This window comes from Tympanuchus pallidicinctus, unplaced genomic scaffold (assembly GCF_026119805.1).
Source record: "Tympanuchus pallidicinctus isolate F22 unplaced genomic scaffold, pur_lepc_1.0 scaffold26, whole genome shotgun sequence".
Classification (NCBI taxonomy): domain Eukaryota; kingdom Metazoa; phylum Chordata; class Aves; order Galliformes; family Phasianidae; genus Tympanuchus; species Tympanuchus pallidicinctus.
In genome coordinates this window covers 10,114,147-10,134,150 of record NW_026294743.1, presented here as the reverse complement: position 1 = coordinate 10,134,150, position 20,004 = coordinate 10,114,147, and the positions used below count along the sequence as shown (strand labels likewise).

General features: G+C 40.2%; 1 protein-coding gene across 15 annotated transcripts in view; it reads right to left on the bottom strand.

Annotated features, from left to right (window-relative positions):
* Nucleotides 1-20,004, bottom strand: part of MARCHF1 (membrane associated ring-CH-type finger 1) — a 271,534-nt gene that overhangs the window by 25,444 nt on the left and 226,086 nt on the right. For 13 of the 15 annotated variants that reach the window (XM_052690305.1, XM_052690304.1, XM_052690307.1 and 10 more), the window contains 2 exons: nt 10,745-10,824; nt 9,743-10,480 (listed from right to left, as the gene is read on the bottom strand). In XM_052690305.1, the coding sequence (XP_052546265.1) occupies nt 9,743-10,480; nt 10,745-10,824 (818 nt within the window). The remainder of the gene's footprint in view (nt 1-9,742; nt 10,481-10,744; nt 10,825-20,004) is intronic. The other 2 variants (XM_052690310.1, XM_052690312.1) reach the window with 1 other exon arrangement.

Below are 20,004 nucleotides of genomic sequence, written 5' to 3'. Positions count from 1 at the left end.
AGAGGGAATAAGCCCTTCCTAGAGTTGGGCATAGGAGGCAGGGTAATTGCCTCACCCAAGGAGCAGGCACCCCAGCAAAAGGCTGCCACATCTACAAGCATGAGGATGAGAGCTCAAGGTCTAAAGGAAAGCTTTATGGATCGAGAACAGCAGCTTCACTGTTCTTTCATGGCATAGCCTAAAGGCAGGAGAAAACAAATCTACAATCAAGAGAAAGCAGAACAAAGCTTGCTTTGCTAGATGTGTAGCAGGAAAGAAAAAAGCTAGGAAAAAAATGAAGCTCTGGGAAACACGACACATAAAAGTGAGATTTTCAGTGTCCGACTTGGTGCCCATAAGCATCTTCTACACATGGGAGCAGGAGAGGAAAAGAGCTGCCACCTGTGTCTCGGACACATTCTAGTTTAGAGACAGACACTTCACAAGAACTCTATTTGCAATCTTGTCTTTGTCTCAAGCTAACTGCAGCAGTGGCTTAGTTCTTATACAGAAACATGCCGTATGCTGTCTTCTGATTGAACCTGCAGAAGCAGAACTGAATTTGTCAAAACAGGGAATAGTCATTTCTCTAACAAATTCCTATTCCCGGCTGAGAGTTACAACAAAAAAACATCATTTTCTTTTTAAATTAAAGCTATTTCCCAAAAGAAAGCTAGTATTCTTTGTTCATTTAAATTCAACCTATACATAATTTATTTTACAGGCTTAGCATTTAAACCATTTAGAAATTATACAGCTGAACTAGGTACCCAAGAGTGTTTTTTCTACTATTGCCAGAAATGTTTTAAATTATTGCAAGTGCTAAAATACAATCCTAAAACTCCACTGGGATCTTCAGATAAAGTGACAGTGCAAATTTGAAATGAATGAAAGTATTCTTCAGTAGGAACAGTTACACAAAAAACAGCATACGAATTATACATTCTACTTGTGCTTCTGTTGTATATAAGTTACAAGGTAAATATAGAAATAACATGGTGACATTAAGTATGTACAATAAGAAGTCCCAGCTAAATAATCGAATGATCTCTTCTAGCTTTCCAACCAAGAAATACGTAAGGAGAAGAAAAATAAACTTCAAATGGAATTGAAGTCTAGAGAACATAACCAAAGGCATGGTTTTCATTAGCTTGAATGCTCTTTGGTGCAATTTAGGTCTTCATTATTTGTTTATCCAGAAGGAATTGAGCTCAGAAGAAACCTGTGCTACCCCAAATCAGAAGAACAGTCTTCAAAGATGGCTGGGTACTGACAGCTGACGGTGAATGAAACAAATCCCTGCTGGCTGCTCAATAAGGCTTTTACTAACTTTTAACATCTCGCTTAGAATGAGCACTAAAACAGAATTCCACGTGGTTTTGCTCTTTCCTGTATTTACTTACTATTATCACAGATCATAGGAAATAAATGATAAACAGCGGCTTTGAAAAACGTGCGGAGCAAACTGAGGTGGGGATACAAAGCATAGACTCATCTGAAGTGTAGCTAAAGCAGGTGGCCAGCACAGGGCTTCCATTCTAGTCATCTATCTTTACATCACCACAACTGTTCAAAATTTCCACCTCTGAGACTTGAAAGGCCTGGGGATAACTCTGGCTTACATACTTCAGAAGCGAGTTGATGGAGATTTATGCACAAACTGCAGTGCAGCGCTGGCTGTGGTTAATGGCTCAGGCAGACCTACAGGATTTGTGCATTCAGTTTTCCTCAACTTTCTAGTCCTTAGCTAGAAAAATGGCCTTCATTATATAGCAATGCTTTTGACTCCCTGGCAGCGGCAGGGAGGGAAGGAAGACAGCTGTCTGACTGAGACCCTGGTGTTAGAATCCCTTTACCAAGCCTGCAATTTTCTTTGTTATTTTTGTTTTGCAGGTTTGGCAGCTTAGCGCTTCTGAGATTCCTGCCTGCACTGTCTAGGGAACAAAGATGAGTGCTATGGCTGTGCTGAGGCCAGGCTCCAACAATCATGGGTACACATGACAACACAGCATATGTGAGCTATCAGACAACCAGCTGAGTCAGACATGCGTACGTTGTGTTTAGTTTTTGTTTAAGAAAGCTGTGAAATTTTAGTAGATAATACTCTCCTAGTGCAGTCTTGCTTTTGCTTGAGTTTTTATGTGACAGTGATTCTCTAGCTCTGGTTTGCTTCCACAACTTCAGCACAGGTGTAGAAAGTGGAGGAATTTATGCCAACACTCTACATACCTGCTAAAAATGCTTTAAAATAACAGGTTCAGTTATAATGCCTTAAGTTAGCAGAGAGAAAGCCAGAAGATTTGAGACAAAAAATAAATCAAAATCGGTCTATTGAAAACAAAACTTGTTCTTGTGAAGGATTTTGCATAATTCATATAAAAGCTATTGTAGATTTTTTTGTATGTTCACTACACAGAACCCAATTCCTAAACAAAAACATACAACAGTTCAAGTTAGCAATTTTTTAGAGGGAGTTGAAAATGAGAAATTGAAGTTTAACTGAGAAGAAACAATTTAAAATATGTTTTCTCAGCATCCCTTTTCTGTTCAGATTAATCCAATCAAATAATCATCCAAATGATGCTGAAAACTTCACTGACAATACAGTGCTTGATTGTGTGTGACATACTAAACTTTGTGCCTTAATGACTACGCCATAGGAGTTGCTGGTAATTTAAGGCCGATCTCCTCACTGAAGGGCATTTTGATAGTGCATATATAAAAATTTGTTTTATTCAAGTCGTAAGGTGCTGCTAAACTGGGAAATCAGAAGTGAGGCATCTTGAGAATTTGGTACTATCTTTAAATCCATGTCAGTGAACTATTTTCCCTTCTTTCCCCTGGTCCTGTTTTCTCCCAAAAGTTAGGAGACACAAAGAGGAGTATGGAAGGAGATGGCAGCCCTGTGCACACATTCACATGCTAATTGGATTTAGGTTCATGTACAGAAAAATAAAGCAAGAAACATCTCTGATGATTGACCTTCACAACTCATCAAAGTAAGTTGTGGGTTTTTTTTCATTCAAACACCTCTCATACAATCTCAGTTTCAAAGGTCAGCTAAAATAAGTATTAAGCAAAGAGCTCAGATGGAAAACGTTCAGTTCTCCTGACAGTGGTTCAGTTTGGCAAAATCACAGTAACCAAAATTAGGATCTAGAAATGCTAGGTAACCTTACATGGTTGCTCATTACCTGAGATGCTTATTACAAGAGACACAAATAGATTTAAACACGTTTGGAGCTTTTTCATCACATGCAAGGTGACAGTGTTATTTAAGAGCACAGCTGCTAATCTCTACTCTCATTGGAAAAACAGCAGTTATCCTCACCTGTCTTTCACTAATCCACTTTCCTCTTTAGTAATTAAGAAAATAGGCCAATTTCTGTGCTGCTGTAGCCAAGTAGAAAACGCATGTATTTTTCAGGAATCTTATGTGCAGAATGACAATTATTTGGCAAGCACTCCCCTAGAACATTATCTACACAGCTGATTCTGGAGACTGTTGTCAAAGAGGGCTGGTTAACGATAAGAATCTATCAGCATGTCCCTGCTAGAGCTTCAAGCTATGTAAGAATGTCATAATTAGCAGCTGGAAAAGAGTTGGCAGCAATTTTGCATCCCCAGAACTCCTTCAGTGGATTCTGTGTTAGGGAATTAAGAAGCCATCCAAGCGGCTAATAAAATGATCAAGGATTTCTGGCCACTGCATATAGACAAAGGGTTTTGCTACAGCAAAGAAGCACAGAGAGCTTTCCTAAACTCTCTCCAAAATGTGTCTATTCTAAAAAATGTTATTTTTGGTGAGGAAAGACTGAGAAATCAGTCAAAATGTTTCCCATCGCAGGCAAGCATGGCTGGACTGGTAACGATTATGCACTGACAGACTGCTACCTGGCTTGGTGAGTACATCTCATAGCAGTACCTAACTGTCACTGAAGACAGCTGAGGCAGGGGGAAGCAACACAGCTGTAAAACGTTGGGCCAAGTGGATCCCTGGCCGTGCAGATGATTCAGCAGCATGAACTGCCATGTGCTCCTAGGCTATCTTCTTTGGACCAAAAGGAACAAACTCCACAGGTTTGCAAAAGGCTCCCCAGAATTGCTTATTACTACCTGATAAATTTAAAAAGCCCAATCTGTTCTCCTGTCCAAGAAAAAGAATGTTCTCCCCTTTCCCCAGCTTATATAGTGTGCTTTTAGATAGTTTGAACCTAACGCTGTAAAGGCAATACTTCATGAACAACTCACAGAAAATGAGTAAATTATTCATTATTAAAGAAACTGGAAAAATATCAAACTCTAGTTTATCACTAAACTTTATGTTTTAAACTTTATATAAACTATATATTTTAAAATATCAAACTTTAGTTTATCACTAAAAAAAAAATCACTAAATATGATCACCTATCAACCTGCTAACTACAGCATGCCATGTTTTGCTTGCTTTTATTTTGCAGGCTGGGTTTTTGTGTTTCTTTTTTTTTGTTTTGTTTTTTTGGTTTGGTTTTTTTTTTAGTTCCCAATTTCATTTCCATTTTTTTCCCACTGTTAAATCTCACGGTGATCGAAATGTAAACCGGTCTTCTCCATTTAAACACAGTCTGAATGAAGCACATTAATTCTGCATACCAAATGTAATCAATTTGTATACCTCTTCCCTGTCACTCCTGCCCTTCCATTCTATTATACAGGCAGCTGCCTTTATGTGACTAGAGAAAAACACTTTTTCACAATGTTGCACCACACCAGTGTAATTTCATATCAGTGTAGGCAAAGCTTTCTCTTGATTTCTGTAAACGTGATCAAAATTTGCAAGAGACCCAAGAGCAAATCACATTAGCAAAAGTACACTCCATCATTTATTTTGTCAGCGTTTCTTGTCCCTCCATTAATCTTCCATTATAGGTGATAAATAGGATATCTAACCATCTAAAGTTACAAGTAATCTCTCCCCCAGATGCACTGTCAATACAATTCAACATACATGTCAGACAAGATTTACTGCACTGATACAAGGCAAAGAAACTAAGGACTGCATCCTATGAAAGGATTTAGATTTCTTTCTACTTACCTATTTGAAGTTAAATAACAAAAGTACCTGTGGAACACTGCAATCTTTAAGTACTTACTAATAGGACCCTTCAAACCTCCTCTCACTCAAACCTTCTGGCAGGAAATTGTGTTGTTTCATTAACTGAATGTTAGATAAAGAAAATAACAGGTTTTGAGAGAAAGAAGCAGAAACAGAACTCACTTCTTCCTCCGTATGTGACCCTAACCACAACAAAAACATGCTTGCCTTCTTTCAGATTAATCTTGCATTGTACTGAACCATAGAGAGCTTCCAAAGGATACTGCAAAACCAGATGGCTAAGCAGGTGACAGATGGGGATCTGAACCATCAGGCAGAGAAGAAAACTAACCAGGATTTGATATTGCTTCAGAGGTTGATGAACTACCATTATCTAAATGAGGAGATTCCTATCAAAATGTCACTTGTAACAAGAAAGCTTTAAACAGGAAAGGAAACAGCAACAGCAATTCTTATGAGGAGCCAACAGGTGGGAAAATATTCAGAGATTTGGCTCATAATAGGGAATGTAGCAGCTTATGAACGTAAGGAAGATGGCTTAAAGAGCCCCTTCAGCCAAGCACTACGAGCTGGTAGTTCAGCACCCTCCAGTTGCTGTCGATTCTGGAGGACTCTGGATGGTATTTCATGTCTATACATTCGGCACCACAGTTTAAATTATTCTATGGATCCAACTTCAGTTTCACTATAAATATTTCACATGAGTGTGCAATTTCAGTGGTAGTATTTGAGTCTACATATCTTTCTCTGTTTATCTTCTTTCCTCAAGGCCAATCTCTGAAGACCTGTTCCTTCCCAAAAGGCTTCTTGTCTGTTGAGTTTGAGAGCACCATACCATGCAAGGAATGGAGGATTTAAGGGTTTTTAATGCAGTACACTACTTTTTCAGGTTCTGCTAAATAGTATTATGAAAGAAAAAGTGTTAAAAGACTTGATTTCACAGAGATAAACTGCTCAGTCATACGGCCTCCTGTACAGAGCAGCACGTACCATTTCTTCCTATCTGGGATTGTGTTAACACACAGAAATATCCACTATTGTTTAATTCACGTCCTGGAACTTAAAGATGATTTTCAAAAGTGATACCTCAAGTAGATTCTGCAGATTTCATTATCCAACTTCATTAACTCACTTTCTACTTCTGGCAATTGTTAACAGTCTTCTTGTATGCTCTGCTGTGCTATTTACTCCTCTAATGAGGGCATTCCTCTACCTGACTCATACAGAGTCATTATGGAGTTCAAAGTGATCAGCATTCTACTTCCAGTATGCTTTTTTTTTTTAAAGTGAGGAATCCCATCTTATCTAAATGTGTGTGGTTTCTTACAGCTAATTATAGTTTAGTGTTATTGCTGACATGACTGCATCAGTGCTACAGAAAGATCTTACACTGAAAACAAAAGTCAGACAAAGTAACTTTCGATTCTTCCAACATAAATAAGAAATATACCATATAATTAACTCAGAGTTGATACATAAAGCACTTACAATACACTAACTGTTAGTGTGTTATCAACTAATCCTTTTTCTTTGCTTAGTGGGTCCTATCTGAAAAGCCACAGGACTAAATCCTCACAATCCATTCTTTATCAAGTCCCACACACAGCTTCTTCCTTCAGGGAAATAACCCTCCTGCAAACCAGAGAAAGATACTTCTGAGCCTGCTCCTTAAGCCACACAGCAAACTGCATACACAAGGAGAATCTCAGAGGCAGATTAGGAAAGGCAGAAGGCAGTAGAAAACCCACACCGTGAATCTCATAAATAAACAGATAGGTGCTACAGCAACTCAGAACTGACAGAACTTATGTAGCTGTCTGCAATCACAGGGGCAGAAGCCTTCCTTCTAAGGGACTCAAGAAGAAAGAAATAAGATCAGGGAAGAGGTTGTAAAGAATTATTGTCATTAATGTCATTGTTTCATCATTTTGGAAACACAGAAGGAGCAATACAGAAGGGGAAATGGCTCTCTTGAGCTGACCAAGAGGCTTGAGTCAGTCCAGCTAAATATTGCACCACGGCACCGCACTTCTGTCTTCCTGTCACATTCCCACCAATGCAGCTAACTGCAAATAGAGGAAACTGCTTATACTCTTTCCTGCATGCATAAATGTATTCCCACTGCCAGTAATGGATGAGGAAGTAAAGCAAAACATTTGAAGAAAAAACAACTGGCACCAGGATAGGCTTAAGAATCCTCTGTCTTCACACACTCACCCCATCTGGGTGAGATACATTCCTCTCAGCCACTTTTGTCACATCAGTTACAAGACAGGAATATCTTTGATGAAAAACTTCAGAAACACTTCAAGAAAAGATTTCCACATCACAACCAGCTACATTAATTCCAGTCTTGGAACAATTGTAACAAAAAAGCCTTTTGTATTTCTCATGTAGAAAAAAATAATGACTGTACATACGCACATCTTTATTGAAATGATTTTTTTTTTCTTTGTTTCAGAAGCAGAGAGATTGTGAATCTGAAGAAAAGAAATGCCACAGCTCAGTTAACCAAGTGCATGGACCTGACCTGAAAAACAGAAACCACAGCAGTAAAAACATACCTTTCTTTTTCTTCCTATTAACATAACTTAGCAGCTATGAAAAATAAACACGCTGCTGATTCTGTACTGTTCTTCCTCAATGTGTATTCATCACTACAACACACCAGGCAGTGACAGCAAATAATAAATCATTATCCCTGACAATGAAGAAAAGAGCAATTATGACTCCTGACAAATTTTGCACCGCAGGTCAAGTTATCCCCTGTGTTGGGTTTGGCTCCAGTTGTCCAGAGAGCACCTCGACTGCCGGCGAGCACAGGAACAGGTCTCCATCAAAAGTTCTCTTCCTCTACTAGCCAAGAGCCTAGCTGGAAATTGTGCAAGCATACCTCAGAATTTCATCCCTGTTGCAAAAAAGGGCCTGAATAATTATAATGAAATTGAATGAGTTGAGAAGACAGATACAAACTCTGAAGTTCACTTTCCATCTGAAAGCAAAGTCTGAGTTTGGAGACTTAGGTGGCAGAACTGATCTACAGATGACAAAGTTAGAAAGCTGTGACCTTATCTTTAGCGTTGCAGGCGAGCCTGTAGAAAGATCCAAATATTTCATTTGTTGAATATTTCTATTACTAACGACTAAGTGGTCCTGTTATATATGTACTGTCCCAAGGACACTGGATGATAGAATCTTATCTTCAATACTTGCTCGCTTGGTGATTCAGAAATTTAAGACAACTCTGCAGTTGTTGTAGTTACCTCTGCACATTCCTGCATCACTCCAGGCAGACTTATTTCAAGTGCTTGAAAAATCTGTAACACAGTTACAGAAATACAAAGACACAGCAGTGGTGGTAGGGTGAGGAGGTGCCAAGCCCATGGCGTGGTACAATTGTGGAAGCTCATGTACAGACACAGGTGGAGTTCACTCAGAACACTCTTAAATTACCACAGGAGACAACAGTCAGACAGCTGGAAGGCCCATTCTTGGTAACAGGGAGCACAGAACTAGCTGTGTGAGTAAGGGCTTCTATCTCTTGCTACGAAAAAGCACAATGCCTGCCTGCTGTCTAGCTTTCTTTTCAACACTTGGATCTTTGAAATGTGTTACCAGGTTGAAGTACACCCTGAAACTGCACGCCGTGCTATATGAACATTCTCATTCTGACTGCTCACATTTTCACACAAATTTCTTCACAGCAAAGAAAATAAGACGTTTCTGGTCATCACATCAACAAACTAAGCCTCATCCTGATTTACACTCTGTAGAGGAGAGCCAATGCAAGCATGCAAGTTTTAAAAGAGAACACAATCTTGTTTCAATTCTGTCGAACTTAGGGGACAGCACATTTTCATTTACCATCTGATTGCTTAGCTCACATCCACCCAGTTTTGTAACCCAAATTCAGATATTAGCTCAGAACTGGGCAGCTTGACTTCGTTTCCAGGGAAAGCACACACCTTCTGATTGCATGTTTCACTGTAAGGATATGAAACTGTCAAAAACCAATTCTTCTCTAAGAAGAACTATTGGTGTTGCTTTTTCTTTCTCAAAGCTTGTTCTAACACCTACTCTGCCCAAACATCCTTTGTGCCATTCCAGTCTTTGTGGTGGCTACTGAACTGAGAGCCTCTACATGTTCACAGCGCAGAGGTGCTGAGCAGTGCAGCATACTGCACGTCTTAGGCCTGACTGTTTTGCAGGCACCATCCATCAGATTGTTGTGGTAATGGCACTGAGTCAAGACCGCATATTTGTTCCGCACAGGTCAATGAAAAATGACACGGAGCAAAGTTGGATTCAAACCAATCATCTCGCAGTGAAAAACTCTATATCCCATTGCACCTGGCACCTTCCTCATTCTCTGGCTGGAGATGTGAAACAGCAATACTCCATCAGAGCACACAGTGTGTCCATCCTCCTGAGGAGAAACCTAGTGCGTGAAAACATTTGATTCCCTTGCAGAATTACTGCTTTTCTAATAAGGGAACTACACCTTCAGACTGATATCTGCTAACTTCTGTGTAGCAGAGGTTTTGTTTTACTTCTTACAGCCTGTCTAGCAGTTTATGACAGAGAAACCATGACAGAAGGCAATCAACAGGTCCACGGTGGTAAGAAATCCCTTCTACAAACATAAAATCTTTCTTATCAAGGACTAACCTGCATACTTCTAAATCATCAGACCAGTCATCATACAACACTGCAGGCTTCTGACCAGTGTCAGTCACTGTGGGCCCTGCCCCAAAAGGTGCTCCACTGCCTGGGGCAGCCAGAGCATCACTGCCAGAGCCTGCCTCCGCAAAGCAGTCCTTGATGTCTTTACTGCGCCCGAGGCACGAAGATGCAGGTTGCCCATCTCTGCAGTAGCTTTTCCCTTTGCTTTTTCCACATTTTCGTGAGGAAATCCTTGCTTCCTGAGATGATGCTGAAGACTGTGATTCCTTAAGCCTTGGAATCCTTCTTCTGCGATGATTTAAAGTAGGATTCTCGGGGTCAGATATGTCCTGCTTCTTTTTCCCCGCTGTCTCCAGACTGACAAGTTCAACAGCATTTGAAGACCCATCCTGGTTACTGCATGATCCCTTATTCCTTCTCCCTCTCCTGGACATTCTGGCTTTTTCCCTTGCTCTCCTCCTAGCCTGAGCCCACTGACCTTCATCTGAGGACGATGATGAATCAGACGCATTCCAGCTGGATTTTGCAGCCTGGGGATGTAATTTGCAGTCTTTCCCCTTTCCTTGCTTTTCTGCATGCTCACCATTGTCTCCAGTCTCTCTTTTCCGCCTAAACCTTCGTTTCACTTGTTTCTTACCAGACTCCCTATTAGAAGGGGTCAGCACCATGACTGGGGTTGCATGTTCAAGTTCATCTTCTGACAAATCATGCAAAGTAGTAGATCTAGACAAAGCGGTAAGCAAAGGAAAGGGATGGAAATGGCATGGATGGGTGGAAAGAGAAAAAGAAGGATGAAAAGGAGAACGTGAATTGTGGTATGAAACTGAAAAGGCAAAACAGAAATAAAACAGATCACAAGAAAAAAACTGAAGTCTATGAAATTATGGACAGTGTTACGCAGAAGCAAGAACTACATATACTACATATTACTTAATGAAGGCAATAACAAATATCAGTCTGATCTGATACATTTTTCTCAGCACATACCTACAAATGTCCTGAGTGGAAGGGCAGACAGACAATCGTGACTGACTCCTGGGAGCTGTTCCTGTTGTAGGGCTGCTGGCCTGTTGAAATAAGTTAGACAGTTTGGAATCTTTGTCCATGAAATACATTGCAGATATTTTACTGCTTTGCCACATGATGACAAAATTAAAGTAACTGCTGCTGCTGCTGCTGCTGTTCATAGCGTACTGCTGAACAAATGCAAGTTCAAAAATACAGGAAGCCTGACCAAAAGCAAAACCTATTTGTGGAACTAAATATGACTGAAGTGTTTCAGCTGTCATTTGCTCATGACTACTTCTTGTCACTGTTTGAGGAAGCAGCTTTCAACATCTGAGATTTCAATTTGGTTGCTACCTACCGTAAATCTCTGATGGGAAGGGATGTTGTTTTTATTTCATGCAGGCAACTCATGGAATCACAACGATCCCTTTCAAAACAAAATAAAGGGCATTTACATAATGCTGAGTGATGAAGAGCACAAAGTAAACCTGTGCTGAGCAGACTGATGAAACATCAAGGAAATTAAAGTATGTTCTAAAAGGTTTTTAAGGCAATTCCATCTTCAAGAGGAGCAGAAAAATATCAAACTGATGAGCCTGGAAAGACCAATGTGAGGGTTGCAGCTCTACACAACTGATCACAATTGCAAACAGCGGGGGAGAGAGAGAGAAAGCAGGTTTAGTATGTAACATTTTGCTCATAAGACTTGCTACAAATTGCAAGCTCCGTGGCTCAATACTTCTGCTGCAAACTTATTCTGAGGGCGTTAACAGAAAACCCTTTCAATCTGTCTCACATTTTTCAACAGCATGGCTATATGGAATCCAAGTTCTAATCCATGGCTTTGTGATTCCACACTCACCTGGTACAGTATTGTGAGGAAATGTATAGCATTCTTAAGGCTGTACCATTCCTGTAATTCATAAGGACGTTACCTTTCTGTATGGAACTCTGTGCCCCTGTGAGTGCCACCACCAAATGGAGACAAAATAATGCTCTTATCAGGATAGCATCAGAGCCTTGACAGCAGTGCTTTTGCATTCAAATAATCTAGCTTTAAGAATTCAGGCACTCCTATTTACCTCGTCATGTGCTATCACAAGACCAAAGGAGCTATGAAAATGAAACCAACGTGAGAAATCAAATCGGTAGAGCATTCAGGCACAATATTCAAAAGGTATTTCAATGCTTTGGACCACCAGGCAATGGAGGAACACCAGAACGTCCGCAGAACGAGTATCAATGAGGGGAAAAAAAAAAGTTCATACATCAAATCTCCTTTTCTACAAAAGCAAAGTATCATTACACGTTCCCTGAAGGGATATGATTACATACACTATGATCAATTGGTATAGCTGGGTATGTAATCTTTTTCCCCTTTAGTCTCTGTGACCTGTTAGACTCTGTTTTAAGTGACTGGGCAGACCTTAAGCTGTTTGCACAGCTACTTAAGGAGGAAAGCTGACACGAACACCAGAGCTCCCTCGTTGGACTACATGCTGATACAGTTTGAAAAAGTGCCCCTCCAGATAAACAGCAGGTGAAAGACAGCTGAAGAAATCCAGCCCCTGTTGAGGGCACAGTACTGAATTCATCCCTACTTCCCCTTTTTTGGGTTGTTACTTTATTTTTTTTTCTTTGCAGCTGCAGGACTTTATCAGCACTTCTCCCTGGATCTGTGTTATTGATCTTCAGTGGTGGTCAGGTTATGCCCACACCACCAAGACAAGCTTTACCCTTTGAATGGACACGGAGAACATCAAAACAGCACAGTAACTGTACTGTAGTTCTGCACAAGTTCAAGGCCATTCCAGCAGCTATTAAGGCAGGAAGTCAGCCTGGCAATTCTTGAGAGGGTTCAAGCCAAGAATTAAAACAAATTGTTTGAAAAGCTTTTACACTTATTGTTTGGGGCTGGAGACAGGTGGAAATCTAATTATTTTATGAATTGATTGCTTAAATCTTAGGTTTCGCTCTCGGCTGCACAGAGGTCTGGACAGTTTCAGCCCTGCTCAGTCACATTTACTTTCTCCTTCCCCTGCACTGGCATCATTACTTTTTGTTCAGCTGCACGTAACTCAGAGCACGGTTTCTTTTCTTCTAAAACAATTTTCAACACATTCCTGAATAACGAATGCTTTTTGCTTGTTTAATCCTTCCTGGAGCAAACCTGACCTCTGAGCAGGCAGAAGGGTTATGTGCAGATTGAACACTCAAAAACAAAGCAAGAGAACTCCAACGTGCTGACTTATGTATGAGATAACTCAGGTTCTCAGACCTGAATGCTCTGTTCAACAGGCTTCTACAACTTCTAAACACAAGTGTTGGTTTTATCTACTTTACAATAGCTTCTAATGGTCAGGTGAGCCATGCAGTGATATCCAAAACTGAAAATGCTAGTGTTTCTCACAACCATTTTCTGATGTATACTCAGGATAACAGCAGACCCTTTGTGCCTCGCAGGCACTGGGGGGGTCTTATTTTACAAATAATTCCAGATTGTTCTCTCTAAACTCAATAGAAGTGGAAGGACCTGTTTAAGTCAAGTTTGCCACATGAACGTAATCACACTTAAGGACTTGTTTTGAATAACACGTGAATTTCAGCTCAGCTGGAAAACCATTCCAGAACTTTACCCCAAATCTCTTTGCACTTCCACCCCACCCACGATCTGACAGCACGACCTGTGCTGACACAGCAAAGCACTGCACACATGATTAACCTGCTGCTACCTTGGACTGCCTGATACACTGTGCTTCCACAGAAAGCAGCACTGAACAAGTTCATCACCCCCACTCAAAATACAAACTTTCTGTTTTTTAATCATCTTTAGTGCTGGTCTCGGTAACAAAAATGCAAAATTCCATATGTGGCATCAAGTTTATTTTACAGGTCTGTTGGTCAGACCACGATCATTTGTATACGTTCTGCTCATATGTATCCATCCTGCTAACGAGCTCTTATGGGAATGTATATAGAACAGATGATGGAAGCAGTGTCAGGCACGCAGATCTTACTGTCAGAATTGCTGTCACACTGCTATATGGCTATTTAGCACAGTGAACATTTCCAGATACTGCATTCACTGCATAGAAGGATCAGACTGATGCAGTGGACTGCAATTCCACTTGGCAGGCTGAACAATGAATTCCTTTAAAAATAGTATTCCTTGAGCTGACGTCTAGTTCAGACAGCAGTACTGTGCAGCTCATCAGAATGGCAACACTAAACTAGCACTGTGCTAATTTTATCATAAGCAAATTACACCAGCAACATAATTAAGGGTGATAATTCAAAATAAAGTTGTCTGACAATCCTATAAAGGCATCTCATCTCTCTACGACATCAACACAAGAAAGATACCTGAGGGTAGCACCAACTCCAGCTGATTGGGTTTGGCAATTCAAAAATACTGTTAGTAGAGATTCCCAGTCACCACCTTCTGCTGTCTTGGCCAGTTGAGACGCATCAAGGATATGTAATCCAATTAATAAGCATGACATGGAGCTTATTCATAATTATTTCTGATATGTTCAACAGAAGTTGGTCATATGTTTTGCAAACACAGTACTGGTAAGGTGTGGCATTTCCAAGGCAAGCAAGGTAACCATTGTGTCACACAATGGGAATTGAACGTCACCCTCGTGTCTCCATGTTAAAGGACTGCAGCAAAGACAGAAAAGGGGGGGACAGAATGATGTGCAAATGACAAAAAAGGAAGAACTGAAAACCCACGTTGCCTTGTAATGATGTTCAGAATCTGACAGAAGTTCCCAGTTGATAATAATGAGAGTCCTCCTCACTGACCAACTACTGCTTAGCCCTGCATGTTGAACCTAGTCCAGAACAGGGATGGATTCTTCTAAAGAGCCAAGGGCTCTATTTGCAACTAGCAGAAGAGCTCAGTAAAGGCATGCTTTGCAAAGCGTTCATATCTGAACGGAGTTGGGCTTCAAAATAACAACCCAGCTGACATCAAATGGCCTCACAGATACCCCCCGAAAGGTTAACGAATCTTCTAATGCCTCTGTTCTGAATGAGGAAGGCCAGAGGCATTTCAAAAAGCTGCTCAGCCTACAGCTTGGGTAGAAAGTCACAGAAAATTGGCGGAGGCAGGGCAGGCAGGGAATATGACTAATGCTTTTATGCTCACACTAAGTGTGCTTTATGGCAGCAATGCATCACAGAATCCTCCAGATCCCACCTGCTAATACAGTTAAAAAGCTGAAGCTTTATCCTATTAAAATAATGGTACCCCAAGGAACAGATACCTTAGAAGATTAGAGCAGTTTGCACAGCAATAAGGCTCAGCAGGAGATCCAGTCTGCATATTTACACTTGGAAACCCTACTTGGTGAACAGTGTAGCTTTTTATAGAACACATCAGTCTTCATAAACTTGTGTAAGTTTATGAACTTTTACGAGTTTGTAAGACAATAAGGTAATTTCTCAGGTCTAAAAAGATCAAAAACACGGTTGAAATAACTCAGGCTCAAATCCTAACCTACAGCCAGGTGTATCCTGTAACATGTCTTCAGGGATTCCATTTCCATTTGGAATTGAAACTTACGCTCTTTTTTTTCCCCCTCTCTTTGGTAATTCAGGATGGAGCTCCTGCATTCAGACCCAGACATCTTTACTGTCCGACTGATGGCTTTCCAGCAACCATTAAAGGAACTGGTAACTCAATTTGTTACGTTTACTTTCACAGCAAGGTTTGGTTTTGTGTTCTTTTTGGCACACTTCTTCCCCAGGTGTTTTATTTCTCTCCCGTCTTCTTTCCCCTCCTTCCACCAGTCTTTGAAGGCAAGGAATAAATACTGCAGCTCCGCAGTAGTTTTGATTTATATTTCTCTTCATTCTTTTTAGGCATTATTGCTTTGTTAGCAAAAAATATTGTACAGTTCCTAGAAAAACTTACACTATTCATTGATTCACCGAATTATGCAACTGAAACCCCAGAGGGAGCTGCTCTTTTTGCAAAAGGTGCAGAGCCCTGAAGCCAGCAGCTTTTGACTGTGTGCAAGGAGCTCAGAACAAATGTTGCCCAAGGAAAGGTGAAGCAGAAAACATGCACCTCCTCGCTACTGGATTGTAGAGTACTTTACTTCCAAAGCAGCCAATATCAGTATTCACTGTTTGTGCTTTTTTTCTTCCAAAGACAGTATGCATTTCTACATATCCCTCCACCTCCAGGACATAAAGCCTCAAAATATTGCAGTATACTAACCGAACAGCTTTCAATCATATGGCATTCCTGCAATTCTCCCATATGTGCACATGTGAGGATATGATCATTATATTCAAACAGCCTGGTGTGCCTATGTAATATTTATTTATTCTGGCCCTACAGAAGAAAGAGATCTAAATGTCCCAGAGCAAAAGAGCTGCACAGAGAATATTTATATGACTAAGCCAAAAGATGGTGAAATCCTAACACATCATTTTAAAAAACAGAAGACACCATATTTTTTGAAATACAAAAAGCCTCAACTTTAAGCAAAAGAGTAATTTTCATAAAATCATAGAACGGCCTGGGTTGAAAAGGAGCACAGTGCTCATGCAGTTCCAACCCCCTGCTGTGTGCAGGGTCACCAACCAGCAGCCCAGGCTGCCCAGAGCCACATCCAGCCTGGCCTTGAATGCCTCCAGGGATGGGGCATCCACAGCCTCCTTGGGCAATTTTATATCAGTGCAGATGTAAAGTTTGCTTAATTGGATTGGTGGTATACGTTTAGGAAAACTCAGTATGAACTGTTGGTAAGAATTATGACTTAAGAAAACAGAATCTGTATGACATATCACACTGTTTTTCTGCATGCGTTCCTTTTCACTAGAGCAGTTTAAAACAGGGCCAACCATATCCCAGAATAGACTGAACATGTATTATCTTCTGCTGGTTGGGCCCTGAAACTGAGACACGCTTGATGTAATTTTATTTAGAAGTTCATATGTCAGGCAGCTGTAAGTAATTCTGCAGTCATTCCTTTCGTTAAGCTTACTGCAACTGGAGAATGAATTCCATGGACAAGACACAAAGCATTCTGGTGTCAAAGGAATCACACATTTGCATATAATAGGAAAAAAAATCAGCAGTGATTTTAAGCTGTTGCAGCTCATTCTCATTTTTGCCTTTTCTGCTCTATGTTTTGATGAACAAAATACTTTCCACTTACTTGCTTGCTCTTTATTGTTATTTTCAACAGTAGTAGAATCATAATGAGAGCGAAGAGCTAAGCGAGTCTCCACCTTTGAAAATAATGATTTTGTTTACGAGCATGAAGAATCATTTAGATGACTAAGATAACATTTACACTCAAATTTTAATGCCAGTTTTGTATACATTGTATTATTCATTGTAACAGTGCTTTTAAAGGCTGACATTTTGCACTTTACAAGAGCAAGGAGTTGTTTGCTCTCGGCTTATTTTCTTTTTTAAAAGCTCTATGCTTTCGGTTCTGTTAAGACTGAACATTACATCAACCTTATATCAACTTACTGGGTTATTACAAAATAAAGTTCATTAGAGTAAACTAGGAGTTACACTTTGAAAGGGCTGAAGAAAAAGAATCCATGGCAATCTGAAGAGAATTGCCATCTGTGAGTGGTGTGAGAGTGGCAGAGAATAGGAAGAACGGTGTAAGCTGATCTGATTCTAGCTGTACAGTCCCCTGTATCAAAATGCAAGGGGCCACACAATTACTCTTCAGGTTCAATTATGCCACAGTTACCCTGGAGTAATCCTCTCCCAAAATCTGAGCAGCTCAAAACAGAAAACTGGCTGCAGTACATACTTCATCTAAAACTTGGTATCATTGAGAGGAGCTGGACCTGACATAAGAAATCACTGCGCACAGCGGAGACAAACATACAGTGGAACCAATCCTTACCATCTTTACTTTCTCTGTTGGTTTTCATATATTAAACCAGACTAATGAATGTCATGACAATGACTATTCCAGAACAGTCGTCTCACTGATGTAAATTAACTGCATTTTATTACATAGCTGCTTCAGAGACTGGTAAACAAGAAGTGTACTGACACCTGCTTATGAGAAGCACTTGAGCTTAAACAAAAATTTGCTCCAAGTCTGATTTTCGCTGAAAAATAAGCCCAAAGCTACCAACAGAGAATTTGAAATATGAAATTCTCCTCTAAGGAGCTCTTGATTTGTACTTAACATGCAGAAAGATAATTACAACGTGCTAGAAACGTTTTTTCCATGAAGTATTTTAACACAACCAGGCAGCCTCACCAACACATACGAGCATAACTTCTATGGGCTGCAATTCAAACACAACAGTTTTTCCACTAGCTACTCCCAAACAGAAAAATGAACCCACAGACCCTCATCAGACTAGATTTCCTCTTAAGTCACTTGCACATAAACAATTTACTGAGAAAAGATACAATACACAGAACTAACCAATGGCAAATAGATTATGAACAAATGTGGGGTTTGTTTGTTTTTATTCATTTACTTAAGAGTTCAAACACACCTAGAGAAAATAATTCTAATTCTGAAATCCAGAACGGTTCTTAAGAGTAACTTTGGGAGATTGGTGGCAGAGAAAGTAAAAAAAAAAAATAAATTAAAACAGGAAAGGTGGTTCATAACACACATCCAATACTTCTGTTTCTTTTATAATAGGTATGCTTTCAAAGCCACAATCAGTAATTCGGGCTCCATCTCATCACTGAAAGGTAGTATGAAATAGAGATCAGTTCCAAATACAATGCATCAATCCCAGTGCTAGCCAGGAAGAATGCCAGATGACCTGTTTATTGATATATTGAGTCTATAGAAGAAGTCTATTACCAGAAGTGCAGAACAAGCTGCACTTTCCTATACGCTTTCCTAACCATCTCTGCTTGGAAAGCTAACTGAAGTATTTGCTTTTGGAATCCCAGGGCAGTTTCAATGAGGTGCAGGCTGAAGATAATGAGTGAATATCCCAGATGGATGTTCACTGAGGAGAGCCATAGCTGCCTGTCAGTCAGAAGCACGACGACAGAGGCAGAGTATAGAGAGTACAAAATCATGTGAGATTACTTTTAAAAACCTGCAATCAACTCAGTGGTTACCACCTAAGTGGCCACAGTAATGTGCTGGAGAAGAACACAGAGATGGATGAGCAAATCCATCTGGAGAAATGCTCTCACTCCCACTGAATAAAACGGTGCTGGTAAGGCACCTTTCCAGCAGTTGAAGGGAGCATATGAACAGGAGGAGGAATGGCTGTTTAAGAAGGTGGACAGTGACAGGACAAGGGGGAATTGTCTTACACTGGGACAGGGGAGGTTTAAGTTGGATATTAGGAGGAAGTTTTTCAGCCAGAGGGTGGTGAGGCACTGGCACAGGTTGCCCAAGGAGGCTGTGGATGCCCCATCCCTGCAGGCATTCAAGGCCAGGCTGGATGTGGCTCTGGGCAGCCTGGGCTGCTGGTTGGTGACCTGCACACAGCAGGGGGTTGGAACTGGATGAGCACTGTGGTCCTTTTCAATCCAGGCCATTCTATGATTCTATGATTCAATGAATAACCTGAAAGGGCAAATGTTTCCAGGATGAACACACGCATATTCTCTTATCATACAAGAAAGGCATTTTGAATCAAGCAATACACAACAAACTAGATTTCCAATCAAGCATCACTAGTAGGTAGCTTCGCATACAACAGAAGCAGACTGAGTTAACTGCATGCATGAAAATCCAGCTCATTAAAATGCCACTTAAAAAGCTGCAAACACTTCCAAATAAGCATCTATACTGACTTCTGTAGAAAATACTTCAAAATAAATGACACCGTTGTGTCTCATATTAGTGAATATATATACATGATTTGCTATGGCGTAACACGGGCCACTGAAATTTACAGAAGTTGAAAAAAATGATATCAAACCCACATCATTTTACACCAACTACAGACATGCATTTAAAACTCTCACTGAAAATAACACATAGAATTGACTGAGATCAAGTTTGAAAGTATACATACTTCTTCTAAAAAGGCAAGTCAGGAGGAGATTCAGCCACATCCTACAACAGACTAGATATAATCACATTTATCCTTCCTTTTTTTTTCCTTTTTAAATTCTTCTTCTCAATGTGAATGAGCAGAATCTAACATACACTTAGTTTCTTCAAGTAACAAATCTTTCCTTTCTAAGTTTCCGTGAAGTAAACATTTTCCTGTGCACCATGCTGACAATGTTGTAGGGAAGGCAAAATACTGCACTG